Raw genomic sequence first — 22439 nt, forward strand, 5'->3', positions numbered from 1 at the left:
CCATGACTCGGTTTGGTTTGCCCCACAGCGCCAAAGGCAGGGGCAAGGCCAAGGGCCGCCTGAGGTAGACCTGACCCCTAGAGCCGGAGAAGCCGACCGGGCCCCAGCCGACGACGGCGACAGTCCCCCACCACGGGGTTACACTTGTATTGTTGGTATCACTTCATGTAGACTAGTCCAAAACCAGCCTCCGAGGCAAATTAAAATCTACTCGGGCACAAAACACAATAAATATGAATTGGAGTTTTTTTGTGTGGGTTTCCTTTTTTTTCTTTTAAACTGTAATTATTTTTGTGTGTGCGCCAGAGTGGACGCCAGTTCAGCTTCGGTTTCAGAATAAGCCATTTCTTTTATAATTGAATTGCTCGTTTTGTTTATTTTTATCTGTAACGATCCGAACACTTCCCAAAAAAAAAGCTGTATCAACAACATAAATGTATTTAATCATCAGGGAAATTATATTCATAGTCATTCACATAGAGACAATAACATTATTAACAACTAAATTTCACATATTTTCGGCACAATGTAAACAATGAAATAACTTAATGCAGTGAACGGTCACAATGATTTGGGCTCTTGCACACACACACACACACACTCGCATGCACGCACACAAACACACACACACACGCGCACACCTAACAAGTATTTAAATTAGCATAGAGTGCCTATGGACATATGTTTCTATACAATACCGCATGGTACAGTGAAATCAGTGATGTGCCTAAGTCCAGTGATTTGAGCATGTAAACTACGTAGCTTTTGTTCAACAGGCTGAAAGCTGTGAGTAACTCACACATTAGAATTCTGTGAACCCTTTCCCCTTCAGGGCTCCCCTGGCTTCTTCCCACATTATAATACGCTCATTTTCAAAATGCTACCGGCAACAGATAGAAAGCTAAATGAATTATGGATGCGAGTTCTAATTTTCTCAGATCCAAAACATACCCGAGAATTCTTTGTGTGGCTGCAAAAACAAAAACCGGCCTGTCATTATACTGCTACTTGGTTGCCTGACAAGAAAGAAACACACTTTTTGCCCTTCAGCTGAATTCAATCATAATTCCTCCAGGAGTTTCTCGTGTGGATGTGTACGCAGAAAAGAATAACTTAAAAAGGAAATTATAATAACAACCTGGTGTTATACTTCACAATAACTAAACGCAACAGTGCAACACAGACCTAAGCAATATGTATCAGATTAAATTTCTAAACATGGCCAACTTTAGTTCCCCTTTTGGGTGGCTGGGGAACTTATTTGTTTACCAAAATATAGCCGGGGATACAGCAGTGCATATTCACCGTGGCAAATCTGAGAACTTGCAGCTCTTTTCAGACAGGAAGGTGTCTTCTTTGTTTCATGACACAGTGTTGTGATATGGGGATAGGAGCAGACCTCTCTCAGACAAGATGAGTCGAGCCCAGATCATCGGGCTCCATGCCTAGAGGTGGTCCACTTGACATCTACTTGATCACCACAGATGAGTCTCTCTGATCTCTGCAATCACCTGGCTGGCCTTCTGCAGAGCCTGTTGAAAACAAACAAGAACAAGACACACACACACACATAGACAGAGAGACAGGGAGACAGAGAGAGAGAGAGAATGGTTGAGTTAGGATACCACAGTTCCATCAAGGGGAGCTTGTTCGAATCCTACGTGCATCCATCCTTCAACGCACCCTCAACATTCACTACACCAAATGTAAACTACAACAAAAGCTGATCTTGCTTTCTTTTGTTCATCATACATTTTCTATCTTACTCAATCTATTATGAAGATTATATAGTCACCGGCCTTTTCCCCAACAGTGTCTGCGTTTTGTATACTACTCGAGCCAAAACAAACCTTTTTAATAGCAGAGCAATCACAAGATTTCGATGTTTACAAGAATCAAAGCTAAGCTAAGTTAGCTGTAGCCTGCCATAGAGAGGCGGATGCTGGCCTTTGATTGGATGGACACGTACAAGGCTCTGAAACCAAGCATCATAACCTGTGCGGCGGTCTCTGTACTGTCGTCGTTCTACAGTGAGCTCACCCTCGCCCCTAAATCTCCAGACACTCCTCCTCACTCCTCGTCACGCCCTTGTACACTCTTCCCCAATTAGTAAGTAAGCCCATTACTTATCTGAGCCCAAAGTGGTCGTCAAAGCGGCTTGGAACCGATGATACATGCGTCCTTCATTAGAGAAATCTTATAAGGAAGCTTATAGAAATCCGAAAGTTATGATTGGCCCAGATCATCCACCATCAACAGTCAACATTCCCTTCACATACCACTTTCGTCCTGCCCTCAACCACAAATTTAATTACCGCATCTAATTTTATCCTTTTATACTTAATGCACCGTTGGCCACAGCCAAACAGTACAAATGTACAAGTCTTGTACATTTGTATGAATTGACAAAAAAAGATGACTTTGACTTTGAAACCGCCATAGGTCGTGTCCTCCATAGTGAAGGAACAGGTGTTGAAGCTCACCGCCGGGTGAAACGACAACAACCGCGACCTTTCCCTCCGTCTCTGCGCTCACCTGCAGCATGTCGGCCGACTCCTTGCGCCGCTGAGCCATGTCCTCCGATTCGGTCAGCAGTTCGTTCAGGAGGCCGGACTTGTACAGCTGGCCAACCAGCTCGCTCTGCAGGCTGTCCTTCACGTGGTTCACCAGGAAGTGCATCACCGCCTTCGGCACACTGCAGGAAGGGGAGGGGGGGGGACAGACGAACAGAGAGGGAACAGATGGTGCGTTACCTCAGCAGCAGATGGAGCAGGAGACAACGGGGGGGGACTGGTTTTGAAACCAGAGAAATTAAGAGTGTGTGTCGTAGACAAACACGGTTAAGGCTTTCATGGGAAGTTTCTGGTGCCCGCGGCTTGAAAGCGTTCAGATACGGCCCCCTGGGAAGAGGCTGTGGGAGTCGGGATGAGGACGACTGCGTGGGCTGGCCTACTTGGGCTATGGCTGCCCTGTGACCCCTATGATGGTCTCGAGTTAAAGTCAATCGATGGACAGACGCGTAGTTGCGTAGTTACATGTCATCATCATCATCATGATCATCGTTTATTTTATCCAGGCTGGGAATTATTCCCCTCCTGAGGGTGGTGCCTCTCTGACTGTCGTAGTCGTCTTAAACGCCCTCTCCACCCAGAGCGGTTCTGGGCGTCCGTGGAGTCCGTGCCTCGCCCGGTCCTGCCCCACTCCTTCCTCCCACGTCTACTTCGGTCCCCCCGGTCTCTTCTCAGAGGGCACCTCCAGTAGTCTCTCTCACATCGCGCTAACAATCTGTTGATCGGGAGGTTTCTAAAACGGCACGTGGGCGGAAAAAACTCCCGTACCTGTCCTGGATGTTCTTGCGCACGATGAGGAAGTAGGACTTGATGAGCCGCTCGATGACCTCGCAGTCCCGCTGTTCCCGTGACGACAGCTTCCTGGCCACCGGTACGGGCTGAGGAGGAGGAGGAGGAGGAGGAGGAGGAGGAGGAGGAGGAGGAGGAGGAGGAGAGCGAACAGGCTGAGTTCAACGACTGCCGTTCAACATTAAACACCAAAAAGGAAACAAAACCAAAAACGCTGCGCTTAGCTTCGAGGAGCGTGGCGGTGGGCCCTTATCCTCACCACATCCAGCAGGTTGACAGCTCCCTTCAGGGGACTCCCGGGCCCCGAGCCAGGGGCCTCCTCCCCCTTCTTCAGCATCCCCCTCCAGTTCCCCGTGCCATCCCCGTCCGCCTGGGGCCCGCCGGCCTGCAGACAGCGGGGAACACAACCGGGTTCAAAACCATAATGAGAGGAGGAGAGGAGGGAGACGCAGGGCGCCCAGGCAGCGCAGAACGAGGAGAGAGAGAGAGAGAGAGAGAGAGAGAGAGAGAGAGAGAGAGAGAGAGACAGAGAGAGAGAGAGACAGAGAGAGAGAGAGAGAGAGACAGACAGAGACAGACAGAGACAGAGACAGAGGCAGAGAGAGAGAGAGAGAGAGAGAGAGAGAGAGAGAGAGAGAGAGAGAGAGAGAGAGAGACAGAGACAGAGAGAGAGAGAGGCAGAGAGAGAGAGAGGCAGAGAGAGAGAGAGAGAGAGAGAGACAGAGACACAGACAGAGAGAGCAGAGGATTAACAGAAGTATACACACGCTTAATGGTACGATTAGAGGAGAGATCAAGACAAAGACATCGAGGCGTACAGCACTGGATATCGGGGAGAACAAATCAGGTAAATAAGCTCTTTGTTGAACTCGAGACGGAGCAGTTTTATCTGTAGGGAGGAGCCGGATATCCCTTCAGCCAAACAGCACATGCATAAATCACTTTGCTTTTGACATCTACAAATTAGTTAGGAGGGAGCATTGGTCAAGTTGAGAAGTAGCTCCTGCAATTAAGGAAGTTGTTTTCTGAAAGACAAGCATAGCATCACTGGGGAGGGGGCACGAAAAGTTCACAGATAGCAAACCAACACAGAAGGAGGAAGGCGAGACAAGAAGAAGAAGAAGGCATGAAGGCAAGAAGCAGGTATCCGAGTAGACTGCAAACCAAGCAGCATTCCTACAAACAACCATGCCCGTTTCACACACCAATCCGCCGACTCATGCCGCCAATAAAAACACAACCAACAACCGGCTCCTACCAGCGTAGCTAGCCAGCGTAGCTAGCCAGCGTAGCTAGCCAGCTAACTAGCGAGCCTGGCTGCTAGCAGGCAATTTTCTAGTTTGCCCGGCTGTTAACAAGCCAACTTGTTAGTTTGCCAGTTAAGCAAACTTTCTAGCTAGTCTGCCAGTTTAGCCCACTCCCTAGCCAGTGGGATGGTTTAGCCAGCTTGCTAGCTAGCGGGCTAGTTCAGGCCAGTTGCTAGCTAGTGGGCTAGCTTAGCCGTTTGAGCGAGCACCTTGGCACCGTCCATGTCCAGTGGGGGGGCCGCACCTCGACCAACAGACTAGCCAGAGAGAGGGGGGAGGCAGGGGGGGAGAGAGTAGAGGAACAAGCAGGGGAAGATAATGAAGAACAGAGAAAACACAAGCTGGCAGTTGAGAGACCTTTTGAGGTTTGGGAAGAGAGAGAGAGAGAGAGAGAGAGAAAGAGAAAGAGAGCGGGAGAGAGAATGAGAGACAGAGACAGAGAAAGTGAGATAGAGAGATAGGGAGAGAGAGAGAAAATGAGAGCTAGACAGAGAGAAAGAGCGAGAGCGAGAGCAAGAAGGATGCGGAGAGAGAGAAAGCGAAAGAGAGAGTGGTAAGGGTGGATGGAGGTAGAGAGAGCGAGAGAGAGAGAGAGAGAGATAGATCAAAGGTATATAAATTCCTTGACAGAAGCTATCCGGCGCACTTCTTCGTGCCAGATCATTATCTTGAAGTGTTGTGAGCAAAACAGCAAAACATCTAAAACAACCGACGCCTGACTTCAATCACACCGTGTGGACCGTTGCAAGCTCCTCTCCGGAGCTTTTGTGTTAGCAAGAACAAATACATATCACAGAGTACACACGTCAGGCCTGGCGGTGGTGAAGTATCAAACATCGTTGGGTTGGTCTGCTCTTACCTTGTCCCTGGGCACTGAAGTGGGAAGCTCCCTCATTCTGTTCCTCCTCTGTTCCTACAACACACAAGATATGGGAACTTTATTAACAAAAGTTTAAAGTCCAAGTAAATATACATCATTTGCTTTTATAGATAGGTCTATTTTTTTAGTATACGTTGAGGGAGCAATTCCACACTATTGAATACAAATATTAATTAACTTTCTCAAGTAGAGGAAGAAAATAACAACTGTTGTAGCCGTACTTGTTTAATCTCATTTCTTATTGCATTCATTAGTTTGTTCTTCAAGATTGAACTTTTTAAAGAACACCTAAATAAATACTTTATATATCCACTCATCTACTTAAAAAAAGTATGGATGAGTGAAAAAAAAGGAAAAGTTACGAAACTGGAACTTTTGCACTCTTCTTACTGGAAGACGGTACTTATTGAGAAGCACACACACACACACACACACACACACACACACACACACACACACACACACACACACACACACACACACACACACACACACACACACACACACACACACACACACACACACACACGAGTCCATATTAAAATCAATAGCACGGCCACTATCTCAAAAGTACATTTGGAGACTTTATTATAAAACATAATACAAAAACAAAAAGTACATACTTCTATATTGTTGTTGAGGACCCCACAGGCATCTGCAAAGTCTGGGTGTTTGGTGTTGATGTAGGCCAGCTCAATAGCCACCAGATTATGGACCTATCAAGATAAGAATGAATAATGACATAATGAAAAACATCATCATGGTTCATGAAACACCTTCAATTTAAACTCAGTGAGAGGCCGGGCTGATAAGGGTGTAAGAGGAGGGGGAGAGCTAAGCCTGGGAGGTAGTCTCTGTACTGGGCCCTGGAGGAGGAAGAGGAAGAGGAGGAGGAGGAAGAGGACGAGGGAGAGGAGGAGGAGGAGGAGGAGGAGGAAGAGGAGCAGCAGGAGGAGGAGGAGGAGGTGGAGGAGGAGCAGCAGGAGGAGGAGGAGGAGGAGGAGGTGGAGGAGGAGCAGCAGGAGGAGGAGGATGAGGAGCAGCAGGAGGAGGAGGATGAGGAGCAGCAGGAGGAGGAGGTGGAGGAGGAAGAGGAGGAGGTACCATCTCGTTGGTGATGGGCAGACGCTTCCTCAGGAGGGAGGTGACCACCTCCACGATGGCGTCGTGTAGCTTGGGGAACCTCTGCAGCTCCTGCACACACACACACACACACACACACACACACACACACACACACACACACACACACACACACACACACACACACACACACACACACACACACACACACACTTTATGAGTTTCATAACTTCATTACTCGAAATGAGAACACCAGAGAAAGGATCATTGGGAGTTAAGTGTGAACAAGACCGTCCAAATGGACCCAGAACAAGAGAGGATGTGACACACAGCCAAGTTGTATACTAATGATGTGAATAATCACTGGGGTACTAATCTGCTTTAAGCGTATCGCAATATTAAAGTGAGGTAGTTTAGGAACATTATAAAATATATTGGGGTATAGATGACTTCATCCATTATTCAGGTGTGGTAGTGCAGACGAGTTCATAACATCATTAATAATGATAAAACTGTATTTATAAGGCACTTTTCAAGGTATGAAGAGACAAAATCATAAAACAATGGTTTTAAATGTCACCTTGCAGACGCGGTGGGTAAGATTTGACAGGCTTAAAAAGAGCAGAAGAATAGAGCAAAGAAATTTAATTAAACCCCCAAAAACTTTTCCTCCCTCCATCATTGAGATTCCAGACAAGATGGATTACCGACCCAATCGGGGAAGAGATGCCCCGATTGGTCACAAATTAGTCGGGAGTGGTCAAAAATCGAAATCGAGCCATACAGAGGCAGGCAGGGCCAACTCAAAGATCTATTCGTCTCGGAGGGCTTTTCAATCACCAATAGCTGACGTCTCTCTAATGGCTTCAATCTTACCTACATCAATATTAACCATTTTTAAAAAAAGCATAAAAGAGTGGTGGCATATTAAGAGAGGAGGAGGACAGAGAGAGTTACAGTTGGATTACAATGTGGTAGTTTGGGCCACTTTATATCATCATTATAATCATAAAACATTATTTAAAAGAGTTTAGAATAAGACAAAGAAGAATATCTATGGTTAAACGAAGTCCCATTAAAACCCATTTCAGTCACATCGCCCCGCGGTGCACTGCGCCCCCTACCTGCCCTCTGTGGTTACTGCGCCCCTTACCTGCGTGTTGTAGTCACTGCAGTGCCCTCTACCTGCGTGCTGTAGTCACTGCAGCGCCCCCTACCTGTGTACTGCAGTTACTGCAGTGCACTGTGAATCCCTACCTGCGTGTTGTAGGTACTGCAGTGCCCCCTACCTGTGTACTGTAGTCACTGCGCCCTCTACCTGTGTACTGTAGTCACTGCGCCCTCTACCTGCGTGCTGTAGTCACTGCAGCGCCCCCTACCTGTGTACTGCAGTTACTGCAGTGCACTGTGAATCCCTACCTGCGTGTTGTAGTCACTGCAGTGCCCCCTACCTGTGTACTGTAGTCACTGCGCCCTCTACCTGTGTACTGTAGTTATTGCGGCGCCCCCTACCTGCGTGCTGTAGTTACTGCAGCGCCCCCTACCTGTGTACTGTAGTTATTGCGGCGCCCCCTGTGTACTGCAGGTACTGCAGCGCCCCCTACCTGTGTACTATAGGTACTGCAGCTCCCCCTGTGTGCTGTAGGTACTGCAGCGCCCCCTACCTGTGTGCTGTAGTTACTGCAGCGCCCCCTACCTGTGTACTGTAGTCACTGCAGTGCCCCCTGTGTACTGTAGGTACTGCAGTGCCCCCTACCTGTGTACTGTAGGTACTGCAGCGCCCCCTACCTGTGTGCTGTAGGTACTGCAGCGCCCCCTACCTGTGTGCTGTAGGTACTGCAGCTCCCCCTGTGTGCTGTAGGTACTGCAGCGCCCCCTACCTGTGTACTGCAGGTACTGCAGCGCCCCCTACCTGTGTACTGTAGGTACTGCAGCGCCCCCTACCTGTGTACTGTAGGTACTGCAGCGCCCCCTACCTGTGTGCTGTAGGTACTGCAGCGCCCCCTACCTGTGTGCTGTAGGTACTGCAGCTCCCCCTGTGTGCTGTAGGTACTGCAGCGCCCCCTACCTGTGTACTGTAGGTACTGCAGCGCCCCCTACCTGTGTACTGTAGGTACTGCAGCGCCCCCTACCTGTGTGCTGTAGGTACTGCAGCTCCCCCTGTGTGCTGTAGGTACTGCAGCGCCCCCTACCTGTGTACTGTAGGTACTGCAGCGCCCCCTACCTGTGTACTGTAGGTACTGCAGAGCCCCCTACCTGTGTACTGTAGGTACTGCAGCGCCCCCTACCTGTGTACTGTAGGCACTGCAGCGCCCCCTACCTGTGTACTGTAGGTACTGCAGCGCCCCCTACCTGTGTACTGTAGGTACTGCAGCGCCCCCTACCTGTGTACTGTAGGCACTGCAGCGCCCCCTACCTGTGTACTGTAGGCACTGCAGCGCCCCCTACCTGTGTACTGTAGGTACTGCAGCGCCCCCTACCTGTGTACTGTAGGCACTGCAGCGCCCCCTACCTGTGTACTGTAGGCACTGCAGCGCCCCCTACCTGTGTACTGTAGGTACTGCAGCGCCCCCTACCTGTGTGCTGTAGGTACTGCAGCTCCCCCTGTGTGCTGTAGGTACTGCAGCGCCCCCTACCTGTGTACTGTAGGTACTGCAGCGCCCCCTACCTGCGTGCTGTAGTTGCTGCAGTGCTGGATGATGCGCTGCATCTCCTCGTGCACCAGCTCGACGCAGCGCAGGCTGGGCTCCTCCAGACGCTTCACCTGCCTCTTCACCAGCAGCTCGAAGGAAACCTCGGGCACGAACAGGGAGGGCCGTGGGCCCTGGGGGGGGGGACAGAGGGACAGACAGAGGGACAGACAGAGGGACAGACAGAGGGACAGACAGACAGACAGAGGGACAGACAGACAGAGAGAGGGACAGACAGAGGGACAGACAGACAGAGAGAGGGACAGACAGAGGGACAGACAGAGAGAGGGACAGAGGGACAGAGGGACAGACAGAGGGACAGACAGACAGACAGACAGAGGGACAGACAGAGGGACAGACAGACAGACAGAGGGACAGACAGAGGGACAGAAAGACAGACAGACCGCAAGGGACAGAGAGACAGACAGATAGACAGACAGACGTACGGACACACAGACAGATGGACAGACAGACAGACAGACAGACGGACAGAGGGACAGAGGGACAGACAGAGGGACAGAGAGACAGACAGACAGACAGACAGACAGAGGGACAGACAGACAGAGAGACAGACGGACAGACAGAGAGACAGACGGACAGACAGACGGACAGACAGAGGGACAGACAGAGGGACAGACAGACAGACAGACAGACAGACAGACAGACAGACAGACAGACAGGCAGAAGGGAAAGGGGATGCACACCGTCAGACCTTGTTTGCGTACGCCTGATGAAGGAATCAGTGGGCGTGGCTGTGTGGAAGCAGGGAGTTAAATAAGAGAGGTGGGGAATGGGGGGGGGGTGTAACATACGCCGCCTAGTCGCTAAGGAGGTTTGAGTCCCACCTCTGAAAAAGGTTCCGCGTTCGATCTCCAAAACGTCCTACAGACCCCGCCCTCGAGCAGCCTTGGACAACATGCCCCGCCTTCTTTATCGGCGCCATAATGAACGGCGTCTGCATTCACGGCTGCAACGGCACGCGGGTACTGTGTTTGTATGTTTTTATCCCCCTGTCGAATTTAAGTGACGATTCTGTCCACCAATTCACGGACGGTGTGTGTAGCTCCAACTTTTCGGCACCCTTTCAGAACTGCTTGGCGCCCCAACGGAGGAGTACCGAAAAACAGGTACGGCTCAGCACGGCTCAGTATTTTCCATCGAAAAAAACGCTCGATGGAAAGGCCATTAGTCGCCTCAAGGCTGACGCATGAAGTGGTGAGGATGGACGGGAAACAGACAGACAGGAAGTGGACGCTGTGCTCACGGTGGCGTTGCGGATGGCGGTCAGGATGTCGATGGTGTTCAGACCGCCCAGAGGGTCCACCGACTCCAGCGTGCGGCCGAACGTCTCGTGGAAGATGTAGCAGATCCGCGCACCGCCGCACCTGGCGGACGAAGAAGAAGAGGAAGGAGGAGGTCAAGAGGTCATCCGTGACGCTAAGGCTCAGTTACGGTTCCAAGTCGACGCAACGCAATAACCGGTTTTGTTTCTGCGTCGGGTTTTAGTGAACGGACCAATCACAGCCCTTGCTGCTGCGACGCCTCGACGCAAGGTTACAATTTTTGGGAGGCGCACGTCAGGCCCTTACGGAGGACGCAGAGGGTCCGCAAGGACGTAAGGGGTCCGTAAACCCCCTTGCGCTACGTCGACGTGGAACCATAACTGTGCCTTTAGAGACAAATTCGAACATTTTCATCGGTCATGAACATTCCACTTCCTGTTCGATAAGTCCCGCCTTCTTGTGCATGCCTTGCCTTCCAGGTATTGTTGGGTTTTATTGTTGAATGGTGACACCTACTGTATGCAGTGATTTACAGTGGGTGAGACACGCTGAATACATGTTTTCAAACTCAAAAATAATCGTTTGAATAATTGGGATTTCAATATTGACCAAAATAATCATGATTATGATTTTTCCCATAATCGAGCAGCCCTAGAAATAGCTATACCTTGTTTGTGGTACAACTGATTCGCACAAGTAGACAAACCGTATTTCTACAGTGGCCTGTGCACACAGTGTTCATTTTAAACCTTCACAGACACTATTTTACTATTGACTAAGGCTGGCTGAGTTTGTGTTTGCTGTTAATAGGCAATTACGTGTTTAACAACTCCCTCTTCCGGAAACATGACTGGTCAAAACAAATATGAAGAAAAGAAAGAGAAACGACATGATCACCCAGATAGGGACACCTGGTTTCCTGTATGTTAAAGAGATACTCAGAATTGTTTCAGGTTTTAATGTGTGCAATCCAACAGTGGCCAGTCTACAAGGTGTTGATTTGAAACCTTTACAGACTTTTTTTTCTAGGAAGCTGCGTGTCACTATCGGTGACGCTTGTCTTCCCACAGGGAACACTTTACCACTGCACTCCGAGTTCGTGCCCGCTGTTAATCAACTACGCCCTCCCAGATCCCAGATCCAGCAACACAATTGGTCGGTTTAAATAACGAAGCGGCAGACACCGAAACGTCCCCGTTCATCCAGGTTTTGAACTTGTCTGCCTTCAGACCGTTCAATTATTCACCCGGTGTTTGATTATTAATGCAAAGTGAGGGGTCTGCGGGACGGAGGGCGGACTCACAGCTCGGTGGTCTCGATGTACTTGGCCGTGCCCTCGATGGTGTTGCAGTACTCGGCGGCGAACTTGGTGATGAGCTGCAGCAGCGTGGCGCTCTGGTCCTCGACGGGCTCGCCGTAGCTGCCGAGCAGCGACTGGTACTGGGCTGCCAGCACGTTGATGCGCGCCTTGAGCTCCGGCAGGCAGTCCCGGATGTGGTGCATCAGCAGTCTGACGGGGGGCATACGGGTAAACGGAGATGGGACACGCGCTCACGCAGGCACACATACAGGTCACGCGCACGTGTGTAAATGCACACACACACACAGTACACGTGCATAGGCGACGGCGTGCACAAACGCATATACACACACAGACACACACACACACACACGCCCGCACGCACACGCACACACAACCACACACACAAACTCGAAGATGCGCGTAAATGCACACACGCATGCATAGGCGGGCACACACATTTACACAACCACACACACGCGCACATACACAGATACAGATGGGTGTGAAACCATGTGCGTAAACGCACACATGGATGCATATAGGCGTGCACACACATATACACACACAACCACACACACACACACACACACACACACACACACACACACACACACACACACACACACACACACACACACACACACACACACACACACACACACACACACACACACACACACACACACACGATGAGCCTCCTCCACAGTATCATCGTGATATTTGATTGATCCCTGAACATCAACCGCTATCGGGGACTTGCATAATGCACAGCCTTTTAAATGTCAAAGGCAATCAACAAGAAAATACATCGGTGTGGTTTATTCACAACGCAACCATTTTAATTGGAGCTGCTCTTATTATCTCGTCACTATAATTGATTCTAATATATGATCTGGAGGCAATGCAATTATAAATGATTCATTATGCATTATCATTGTAACTAATTGTATAATTGATTTGATTGGATGTGTTGCGGTTAAAGGTGCTGTATGCTGTAGGTATGATTTGTGAGTTGTAAAGAGAGATCACAGTAAAGAGCGGAAGAGAGACCCTATAGCTGACTGATGGCAACGCCATTCTGAACTTATTGACTGAAATTAGCTCTTCTTACCTGCAGCGCCTTTAAATTCAGTACTATAATGTACTTCAATATAATAATGTAATTATAGTTTTTTCTATTTTCTACCTTTTAACTTTTTAACACTTGAACAGCATTTTTTGCACTTTAACGGCACATAAAACGTAATCACGCAAACAAAATGCAAACTTGACGCTCATGAGCTCAAAGATGATGATTGATTGCGTCACCTGTTGAGAGTCCTGGCCAGGTACTTTGTCCCGTTCCGATTGGCCAGGGAGGGGTACTTCTTCTGCAGGAAGGCGTGTTCGTCACGGATGGCGTCGGCCACAGTCTTCTTGTTGTTGATGTCCAATTGGCTCCTGAAAAAGAAAAAGACAAAATCATGAATACTACACAGAGTCTTCTAAACTTAGTATGGGGGGGGCTCCGATATGAAATCAACCCCCCCGAATATTGAGAAGCTAGGGCGAGCTGCTCATAGCATAGTGTTGTCTAGTCTAGTCTAGTGTGTAGCGAAGTATAGTGTAGTGTAGTGCGGTGCAGTGCGGTGTACTGCAGTGTATTGTAGTGTAGTATACTGTAACGTTGTGTATTGTAGTGTAGTGTACTGTAACGTTGTGTATTGTAGTGTAGTGTACTGTAACGTTGTGTATTGTAGTGTAGTATACTGTAACGTTGTGTATTGTAGTGTAGTATACTGTAACGTTGTGTATTGTAGTGTAGTATACTGTAACGTTGTGTATTGTAGTGTAGTGTACTGTAACGTTGTGTATTGTAGTGTAGTATACTGTAACGTTGTGTATTGTAGTGTAGTATACTGTAACGCTGTGTATTGTAGTGTAGTATACTGTAACGCTGTGTATTGTAGTGTAGTGTCGTATACTGTAACGTTGTGTGTTGTAGTATACTGTAATGTTGTGTATTGTAGTGTAGTGTAGTATACTGTAACGTTGTGTACTGTAGTGTAGTGTACTGTAACGTTGTGTATTGTAGTGTACTGTAGTATACTGTAACATTGTGTATTGTAGTGTAGTGTAGTATACTGTAACGTTGTGTACTGTAGTGTACTGTAACGTTGTATACTGTGGTGTAGTGTAGTATACTGTAACGTTGTGTACTGTAACATTGTGTATTGTAGTGTAGTGTACTGTAACGTTGTGTAGTGTAGTGTAGTATACTGTAATGTTGTGTATTGTAGTGTAGTGTACTGTAACGTTGTGTATTGTAGTGTAGTGTAGTATACTGTAACGTTGTGTATTGTAGTGTAGTGTAGTATACTGTAACGTTGTGTATTGTAGTGTAGTGTACTGTAACGTTGTGTATTGTAGTGTAGTGTACTGTAACGTTGTGTATTGTAGTGTAGTGTACTGTAACGTTGTGTATTGTAGTGTAGCATACTGTAATGTTGTGTATTGTAGTGTAGTGTAGTATACTGTAACGTTGTGTGTTGTAGTATACTGTAATGTTGTGTATTGTAGTGTAGTATACTGTAACGTTGTGTACTGTAGTGTACTGTAGTATACTGTAACATTGTGTATTGTAGTGTAGTGTAGTATACTGTAACGTTGTGTACTGTAGTGTACTGTAACGTTGTATACTGTGGTGTAGTGTAGTATACTGTAACGTTGTGTACTGTAGTGTAGTGTACTGTAACATTGTGTATTGTAGTGTAGTATACTGTAATGTTGTGTATTGTAGTGTAGTGTACTGTAACGTTGTGTAGTGTAGTGTAGTATACTGTAACGTTGTGTATTGTAGTGTAGTGTACTGTAACGTTGTGTATTGTAGTGTAGTGTAGTATACTGTAACGTTGTGTATTGTAGTGTAGTGTACTGTAACGTTGTGTAGTGTAGTGTAGTATACTGTAATGTTGTGTATTGTAGTGTAGTGTACTGTAACGTTGTGTATTGTAGTGTAGTGTAGTATACTGTAACGTTGTGTATTGTAGTGTAGTGTAGTATACTGTAACGTTGTGTATTGTAGTGTAGTGTACTGTAACGTTGTGTATTGTAGTGTAGTGTACTGTAACGTTGTGTATTGTAGTGTAGTGTAGTATACTGTAACGTTGTGTATTGTAGTGTAGTGTAGTATACTGTAATGTTGTGTATTGTAGTGTAGTGTACTGTAACGTTGTGTATTGTAGTGTAGTGTAGTATACTGTAACGTTGTGTATTGTAGTGTAGTGTACTGTAACGTTGTGTAGCGTAGCATAAAGCCAGAACCATCCCCACCTGTTGACCACCCCGATGAGGCCCAGCTTGACGGGGATGACCCGGCCCATCAACACGTCCATGGCGTCGGTGCCGGCGTCCATCAGGTCCAGCTTGGTCACCACCGCCAGCGTTCTCCTGCCTGGGAGCAACACACAGTAGATGGAATACATACATGTAACATAGCTCAAATTCATGGACTACGAAAATACATTTCATTTAACTACTGTGGCACGCCGGCTGGCTGAGAGGCTGGTTCGCACAGGAAGTAGGCACGGATGAGGCGGGTATAAAGCCGATCCCGGCGTTTATTCAACAATCACGAATATAATCAATCGAGTGTCTGGGCTAGGGTCTCCGTGAGCCACGTAGCCGTTGCGGAGTTATGCGTCTCCTACTCCTCCTTCGGGGGGGTCGCTTCCTCGCCGTCAGTCCTCCGCTCTGCTTTATACCCCCTGCCCTTTCCTCGTGCCGGCTGTTTCCCCTCCAGCTGATCGCGATCAGCGAGAGAACGTTCCCCGTGCCGGGCACGTGGGTGACGCCGGTACACGCCCACTACAACCCGGCCCCTGGAGGGGGGCGGGTTGCCACACTACACATGCACTGTTATTAAAATACATGAAATAACATCTGAAATAATGATAAAAACCTCAAATACATGTGAAATGTCAAAATGATCTTAAAGGCACCCAGTGCAACTTTATGTAAACATTCAATGAAAAATAAACATTCAATTTCTAGTCTTTTTTACACGTAGTAAGTTTCAATAACTCCATACCATTACATATCGACATTCAAGGAGCAAAGATGAGACGTCGTTGTGTGGTGAGAACTGATAGAAAATCGTAAACAACAACAATCGCCGGTGGGGAGAAGCCATTTTTCCATTGACTGGAAGCCTGCTTTATTTATCGTAGGTTACAAAAAATAAAGAAAATGGCGGCATTGTTGTTGTTATCGATTTTCTATCAGTTCTCACCACACAACGACGTCTCATCTTTGCTGCTTGAATGTCGGTATGTAATGGTATGGAGTTATTGAAACTTACTACGTGTAAAAAAGACTAGAAATTGAATGTTTATTTTTAAGCCTCGAAAGTTGCACTGGGTGCCTTTAAGAACACAATACAATAAAAGGGATAAAAACACTGTTGAACAAATTTGGAAAATGTGCTCATTGCTCAACGCTGACAACAAAACAAAACAAACCCGCACCAAAGCGTTTCATGGACGCATTGTACGTTCTACAGCACTCTTCTTTTAAAGATTTAGCTTTGCATTTTTTATGCTTTATTATAGAGAGAGATAAGGCAGGAAGACATGCAGCAAAGGACAACGGTCAGGATTCCAACCCGGGTCGCTGCGTTCAGGACAGTGTCTATACGGTACGCGCTAGGGGTGTGAACGCTTACAAGAAATTGTAAACGGTTACACAACCCTTTTTTTTTTTTCGTGTAAACAGTTAACCGTTTTTTTTATTAATTAATGACATTTTTATTTACTTTTGGACAAAAATAAATAAAAATGTCATTAACTACTTAACGTCATGTGAGCGCCCGCTGTCTGTCACGAACAAACCTTGCGCCATATAGGGGGATTATTTGTTTATCAACACGGCGGATGCGCGCGCAGAATGATCGCAAAAAGAAAATTTGTTTGACCGGTTGCCACGGTTATCTCCGTGTGGTTAATTTGCAGTTGCGGTATTAATTAGGATGTTTTCAGCATACTGTTACATTAAACTGTAATCGGAAAACGCGGGTTATATGCTATAGACCCTAGACTAGAGTATCCGTGGTATAAAGGCTGGGACGAATTTCGAATTATAAATATGTAAACTTTATGTTGAAAGTATGGACCGTCGCGATTCCCATTGAAACAATGGCGCGGTGATTATTATTTATTTTTTTACGGTTTTCGTTTACTTATTTTTCCTAAACGGTTATGATTTACTAACCGGTTACACGTGTGTACACGTGTACCCATGCACACCCCTAGTACGTGCTTTAACCCCGTGCACCACCGTGGCGCCTCCTACAGCACTCTTGCGACTTGTTTTTTCCGAGTGACGCGGGGACCAAGCCAGCTCTGGAGGCCCTACCGTCGGTGTCCACCTCGCGGGCCACCTTCAGGGCCTCGGAGGTGGCCATGTCCGTGTTGGCGGCGGTGACGGCCAGGATGATGCAGTTGGGGTTGGAGATGTGCTTGAGGATGAGCTCCCGGATCTGGACCTCGATGTCCTGGGGCTGGTCGCCCACGGGCACCTGGGGAGGGGCGGGGTCAATGTTGGAAAGACGTGCACGCTGATTGGTTCTCAGGGAAACGAGTCGGAATCTGGGCGGTGTGAATCCACTTTGGACTCATGGGTAAGGTCCAAAGGGGACCATACCCCGAATAAAAAAGGATCTAGGAAAGCTCAGAGACCGCGAATGTTTCGAATCCCAGCTGAAAAGGTACTGGGTTCGATCCCCCAATGTCGGCAGGCTACCAAGATGACATAACCCCTGACCTGCCTCAGAGATGACACGTGTCTGAATATCCTCTTCAGATAATGACATCAAAAATAAAGACTAAAGAGCATAACCTCAAAGAGTAATTAATACGAAAATAAGGCGCGAGATAAAAACTGGCATCCAGCAGCCCTACTGGTCATAGCATAACCTCTGGGGGGGGGGGCAGAGTCGTTGTTCCCTGTTCAGTTTCCGAGATATTATACAGGAGAAAATGAAATTAACAAGGTGGATAGAGCATTTAGAAGTGGATTTGAATAAGTGTATGTCTAGGTTGGCCAGTCTACATGGTGTTGATTTGAAAGCTTAAAAAAATACGTTCACTACTGCAGAGTTTGTGTTGGCCAATTACACACTTATAGATTGCCTCCTCGGGCGACATGATTGGTTAACACAAACGCTGAGCGAAAGAAAGTGAAAAGCCCTCATGCCCTCATTCAAGCAGATTGCCTTTACATATTCATCTCAAGAGTGATTTGTGAGACTCAGTGAGAGTCGGGTGCACTGAGGGCGTTCGTTACCTTGGTGATGCCTGGCAGGTCGACCAGCGTGAGGTTGACGACGTGGGGGGAGAAGATTTTGAGGTGGATGGGGTCATCACTGATCCCCTGCAGGTGTATAATCACACACACACACACACACACACACACACACACACACACACACACACACACACACACACACACACACACACACACACACACACAGACAGACAGACAGACAGACAGACAGACAGACAGACAGACAGACAGACAGACAGACAGACAGACAGACAGACAGACAGACAGACAGACAGACAGACAGACAGACAGAGTGAGAGACGGGAGGAGAAGGGTGCTACATAATTCACAGCCGCAATCAGACGCATAATAAGAAGGAGCTATTTTGGGAGCTTATAATAATAAAGGGGGCAGAGGAAATGGTATAGAAGGACCCCTGGAACACTCTCCGATTTCTAAGTAGATGCCATTTGAACACTAAATTCTACGACAACGACGATTGAATAGAGATTTTACAAAAAAAACCTTTCGAGACAAAGATGCAATACTATCAAGGGAAATCACATGAAATAAAATCAACTGATGAAATAGGTCTAAGGTCGAAATCATCATATCATAATATTTAATCTTACGATATTCTTATTTTTTTACCAAACATGCAACTTTTCTTGAAAGAATTGTGAAAACAGACTTTCTATTTGATATGTGTTGAGCGGTTGAAGTAGGGCTTTAACTTTGAAATAGAACCCACCTTATTGCTCCCTGACACTCTCTCGGTTTCATTTTCAATCTCCTGTCGGATTTCCTCAAAATCTGTGAAGATCTGAGAAAACAAAAGGTCATGAACACACACAAACACGCTTGTATTTTTTTTCAAACCCCTATCATTTCTCCATGGGATACTTCATACCTTATTCTTGGTGTGTAGAAACTTTCCCCAGTCTTCTCCTTCTCTGCCTGCAACAAACAAGAAAACAAACAAACGAAAAGCCTAGTTAGTCTCGTATCACAGCTCTAAGCTCATGAACATCAGTGGCTACTAGGCTAAAGGTGTAGTATGTATATGTCACGGTCTAACTGTACATGTCTAGTAGATACTGGATTTCAGGGGCCGAGGCCGATACAGATATTAGGGACTGAAAAATAGCCGATATTGATATCGGCCGTTATTCAAAATATAGATATATCGTCATGACATGAGCTAAAGGAACCAATTAGCTGCAGGGGGAGCATGCCTCTAGCCAGCTCAGAGGTCACGAGGTCCGGAATTTCTTTAGAGCTAACATTAAAATTGAAGACTAAGTACATCTGCACAATAAAAACCGCGGTAGAGAACTTCTCAGAGTTGAGTGTATGCTTAATTCTTACTTGTTGTCTTTGTGATGTCCCCCCTGGACCCTAACTCTTACCCTGATGGGGATTAATTACTGACCTTCACCCAGAACATGGTATAAGTCTGGGGAGGGTTCATGTTAGGGCTGCTTGATTATGGGAAAAATCACAAGCAGGATTATTTTGGTCAATATTGAGATCCCGATCATTCAAACGATTATTTTTGTGTTTGAAAACATGTTGTATTTATTCAGCATGTCTCTCCCCTAAAAAAAATTGTAACTGAGAAATTTCAAATTGTGCCTTAAAAAAGTACACAAAATGGTCAAAAATAATCTAAAATGATAGACAGATATGTATCCAGCTGTTTTATCCCTTTCTATAAAACATTAAAACATTGTTTTTTCCAAATTCCGATTAATCGCCCAGCCCTAGTTTATGTGGATGTGCTCAGTTAAAGCATCTAGACTGGGATCAACCACCAAAGTAGAGGATTTATATAGGAGGTAATTCTATTTATAAATTGACACCATTTGTCATAAAGGCAGACTTATACTACGATATTGATACATCGGGAATAGGCCAATATCGGCTGATAAAATTGGCAAACTGATATATTATGCGGATTCTTATGTCTACTAAAACAACTACTACTCCAACAACAACTACTACTACTACTACTACTACCACGTTTACTACTGCAACGACTATTACTATGGATCCAAGGAGTGTGTTGCTCTTCAGATAAATAAAGGAATCTGGGCTAGCTGGTGTTGTTCTAGGGAAACAGGGGATAGCCAGGGCTATTAAAGTGAGGACACCTGTCCTGTACAGACCATCTTTAGAATGGACAGGGTTCTTCCACATGCTGCAGTCTGCTGATGAGGAGAACACAAATTGTGATTGTTGGACGATAAGAAGTGATCTATTGAGTCTAGTTGTCCCCAAATGGCAAAGACAGGACACAGTGGACGTACGAGAATGTTTTTTGCCCTTTTTCAATATTTCTGAAAGGAAACCTGTTTCTAACGATATATTGATTAATCGTCCAATGAAATCCTGAGGCAAAACATGCAACATTTCTAAAGCCGGGACAGATTGCCACTAGGTCAATCAAGTAAGTTCTACTGAGATTCATTACTATACGTTAAGGCCCAATCCCATTTCCACCCCTTCCCCCTTCCCCTTCCCCCTCCCCCTTGGTTTTGTAGGGGTAGGGCTGTCTCAATTCTCCTTTCAGTTAAGGGCTATCGCCAAGACGTAGGGCTACGTAGCCCTTGAAATGAAGCTTCCAAAGGACCCCATGTCTCATTTCTTAGGGGAACGTTTTACCCCTCTGTATTGAGGGGCAAGGGGAAGGGGAAGGGGGTGGGGACCGTGGGGTAAGGGGTGGAAATGGGATTGGGCCCAAGTCTTTACTTTAGGTGAATGAGTAGGGTAAGGGCAGCTAGCTCAATGCCTTCAGGAAGGCACCATGTGGACATTGGGATTCGAACGCGGAACCTTTCGACTGGGAGTCCTCACCACCAGACCATTCTTACCCTCATCCTCCTTACCCCCACACAATAATAGAGCAATACTTTCTTTTCAGATATCTGAAACAGTACAGGATTAGGTGTGGGTTGGGCCTTGAATGAAGCATATCAACTTCTCATCCCATCTTTAACCAACAAAGACTACTCCATTGACCCTTTTCACAGAGGTGTCCTAGTGCAACACAGGTTTCACTCATAACACTAATAATGGACAAACTAATCGTACCTACCAGGGCCCTGGTAGTAGCCTAACCGAGAGGAAATAAGCCCTCTCCCCTTGCCTGGTACTAACAGTATTAGACCCATAATTTGTGTTACGAGCGACCACTGGGTTTGCCCTGGCCCTGACACCTCTTCGCAGAGGGTCTATTTCGATAAATGTCACACACCGTTCTCGTCACACTTCTTGCCGTCCCCAGGGTCCACGTGGACCAGCTGCAGGATCAGCGGTCGCCTGGTAACGACACCGGTCCCACGGGGCAGCAGGTCTCTGCCAACCAGGCTCTCCAGCACAGAGCTCTTTCCACTGCTCTGTAGACAACGTGACAACACAGCACGACGTGAGGACGTGGCAACAAGACCTGCTGGTGGCAATGCATGTACATGCACCAGTCAGATTGGAGTTCAATGCAATCAATACATGGCAAGAATGTCAATGCAGAATGGATGATTCACATGAAGAGTACAGTGGAGGGTCTATATTACAAAACATACCTTGCACCATCATATTATCATGTTAACTAGTCTTCTAGCGATGTATGGCAGTGCATGTCGCTGGAATACTAGTTAATATGATGTGTGTTGCACTACAAATAGCGTTGTATCAGCAGCACCACTATCGCTGACTGTGTCTCTGTCTCAGAGCTGACTGTCTCAGTGAGTATGCACCTAGATATATACATTATTCAGATTAATCCACACTGACCTGTTTGGCTAGAGGTTATTAGCATAAACAGCATTTCACTAGGAGGAGACACACATCATGTGAGGGGGTTTACCTGGGTTCCGACCACTGCTATCTGCGGCAGCTGTATAATGTCTGCTCCGACCGTGTTGAACACATCCTGCAGCTTGTTTATGACCGGGATCAGAGCATCCATGTTCACGGAAGAAACTCAACGATTGGGGACAATTAAACAAATGAAACCGCTGCTGCAATGCTGTGATGGAGCCAAAGTCATTCAATGTCTAACTGTCACCACCATTACAACAACACACCCACCCGGAGAACGTTATCTCGGGAACTGGGATATGAAGTTCCTCCGACGGCCCCGCCGGTAAGGGTTCAACAGGGGTGACGTAAAAGAACTACAACCACGGTCGGCAGCACAATTGACGACTGTCGTGACGTACTTCGACGTGAATAT

At 46.9% G+C, this 22439-nt stretch overlaps 2 protein-coding genes across 9 annotated transcripts in view; one reads left to right on the top strand and one right to left on the bottom strand.

Moving 5' to 3' along the window:
* LOC132447964 (troponin T, slow skeletal muscle-like) overlaps nt 1-968 on the top strand; it is a 32542-nt gene extending 31574 nt beyond the window's left edge. For all 5 annotated transcript variants that reach the window (XM_060039023.1, XM_060039025.1, XM_060039024.1 and 2 more), the window contains one exon: nt 29-968. In XM_060039023.1, coding sequence (XP_059895006.1) covers nt 29-68 — 40 coding nt within the window. In that variant the 3' untranslated portion in view covers nt 69-968. The remainder of the gene's footprint in view (nt 1-28) is intronic.
* On the bottom strand, nt 423-22326 carry LOC132447954 (dynamin-1-like protein). 4 transcript variants are annotated; one of them, XM_060039004.1, is made up of 20 exons: nt 22071-22326; nt 21462-21603; nt 20374-20412; nt 19116-19162; nt 18957-19028; nt 18227-18313; nt 17297-17459; nt 15218-15338; nt 13214-13345; nt 11906-12112; nt 10584-10704; nt 9298-9453; nt 6651-6740; nt 6170-6262; nt 5526-5579; nt 4876-4923; nt 3619-3744; nt 3339-3448; nt 2536-2695; nt 423-1532 (listed from the first exon to the last, which is right to left on the bottom strand). In XM_060039004.1, exons 1-20 carry the CDS (start codon nt 22170-22172, stop codon nt 1476-1478), a joined length of 2127 nt encoding a protein of 708 aa, XP_059894987.1. In that variant the 5' UTR covers nt 22173-22326; the 3' UTR covers nt 423-1475. The 4 variants fall into 4 exon arrangements, with proteins under 4 accessions (XP_059894987.1, XP_059894988.1, XP_059894989.1 ...); XM_060039005.1 differs by lacking the exon at nt 20374-20412 and having other exon boundaries at nt 22071-22325; XM_060039006.1 differs by lacking the exon at nt 4876-4923 and having other exon boundaries at nt 22071-22325.
* Between the last annotated feature and the right edge of the window lie 113 nt (nt 22327-22439).

The sequence above is a fragment of the Gadus macrocephalus genome, chromosome 19 (genome assembly GCF_031168955.1).
Source record: "Gadus macrocephalus chromosome 19, ASM3116895v1".
In the NCBI taxonomy this organism is placed as follows: domain Eukaryota; kingdom Metazoa; phylum Chordata; class Actinopteri; order Gadiformes; family Gadidae; genus Gadus; species Gadus macrocephalus.

Bases quoted from the DNA above. Each gene is read 5' to 3' on its own strand.
- LOC132447954 (XM_060039004.1), bottom strand. From the start codon at position 22,172: ATGGATGCTCTGATCCCGGTCATAAACAAGCTGCAGGATGTGTTCAAC. The intron at 5,580-6,169 runs GTATGTACTTTT...TGTGTGTTGTAG, and splicing joins TCCTCAACAACAATATAGAA to GAACAGAGGAGGAACAGAAT. The intron at 1,533-2,535 runs GTGAGCGCAGAG...TGTTTTCAACAG, and splicing joins AGTCGGCCGACATGCTGCAG to GCTCTGCAGAAGGCCAGCCA.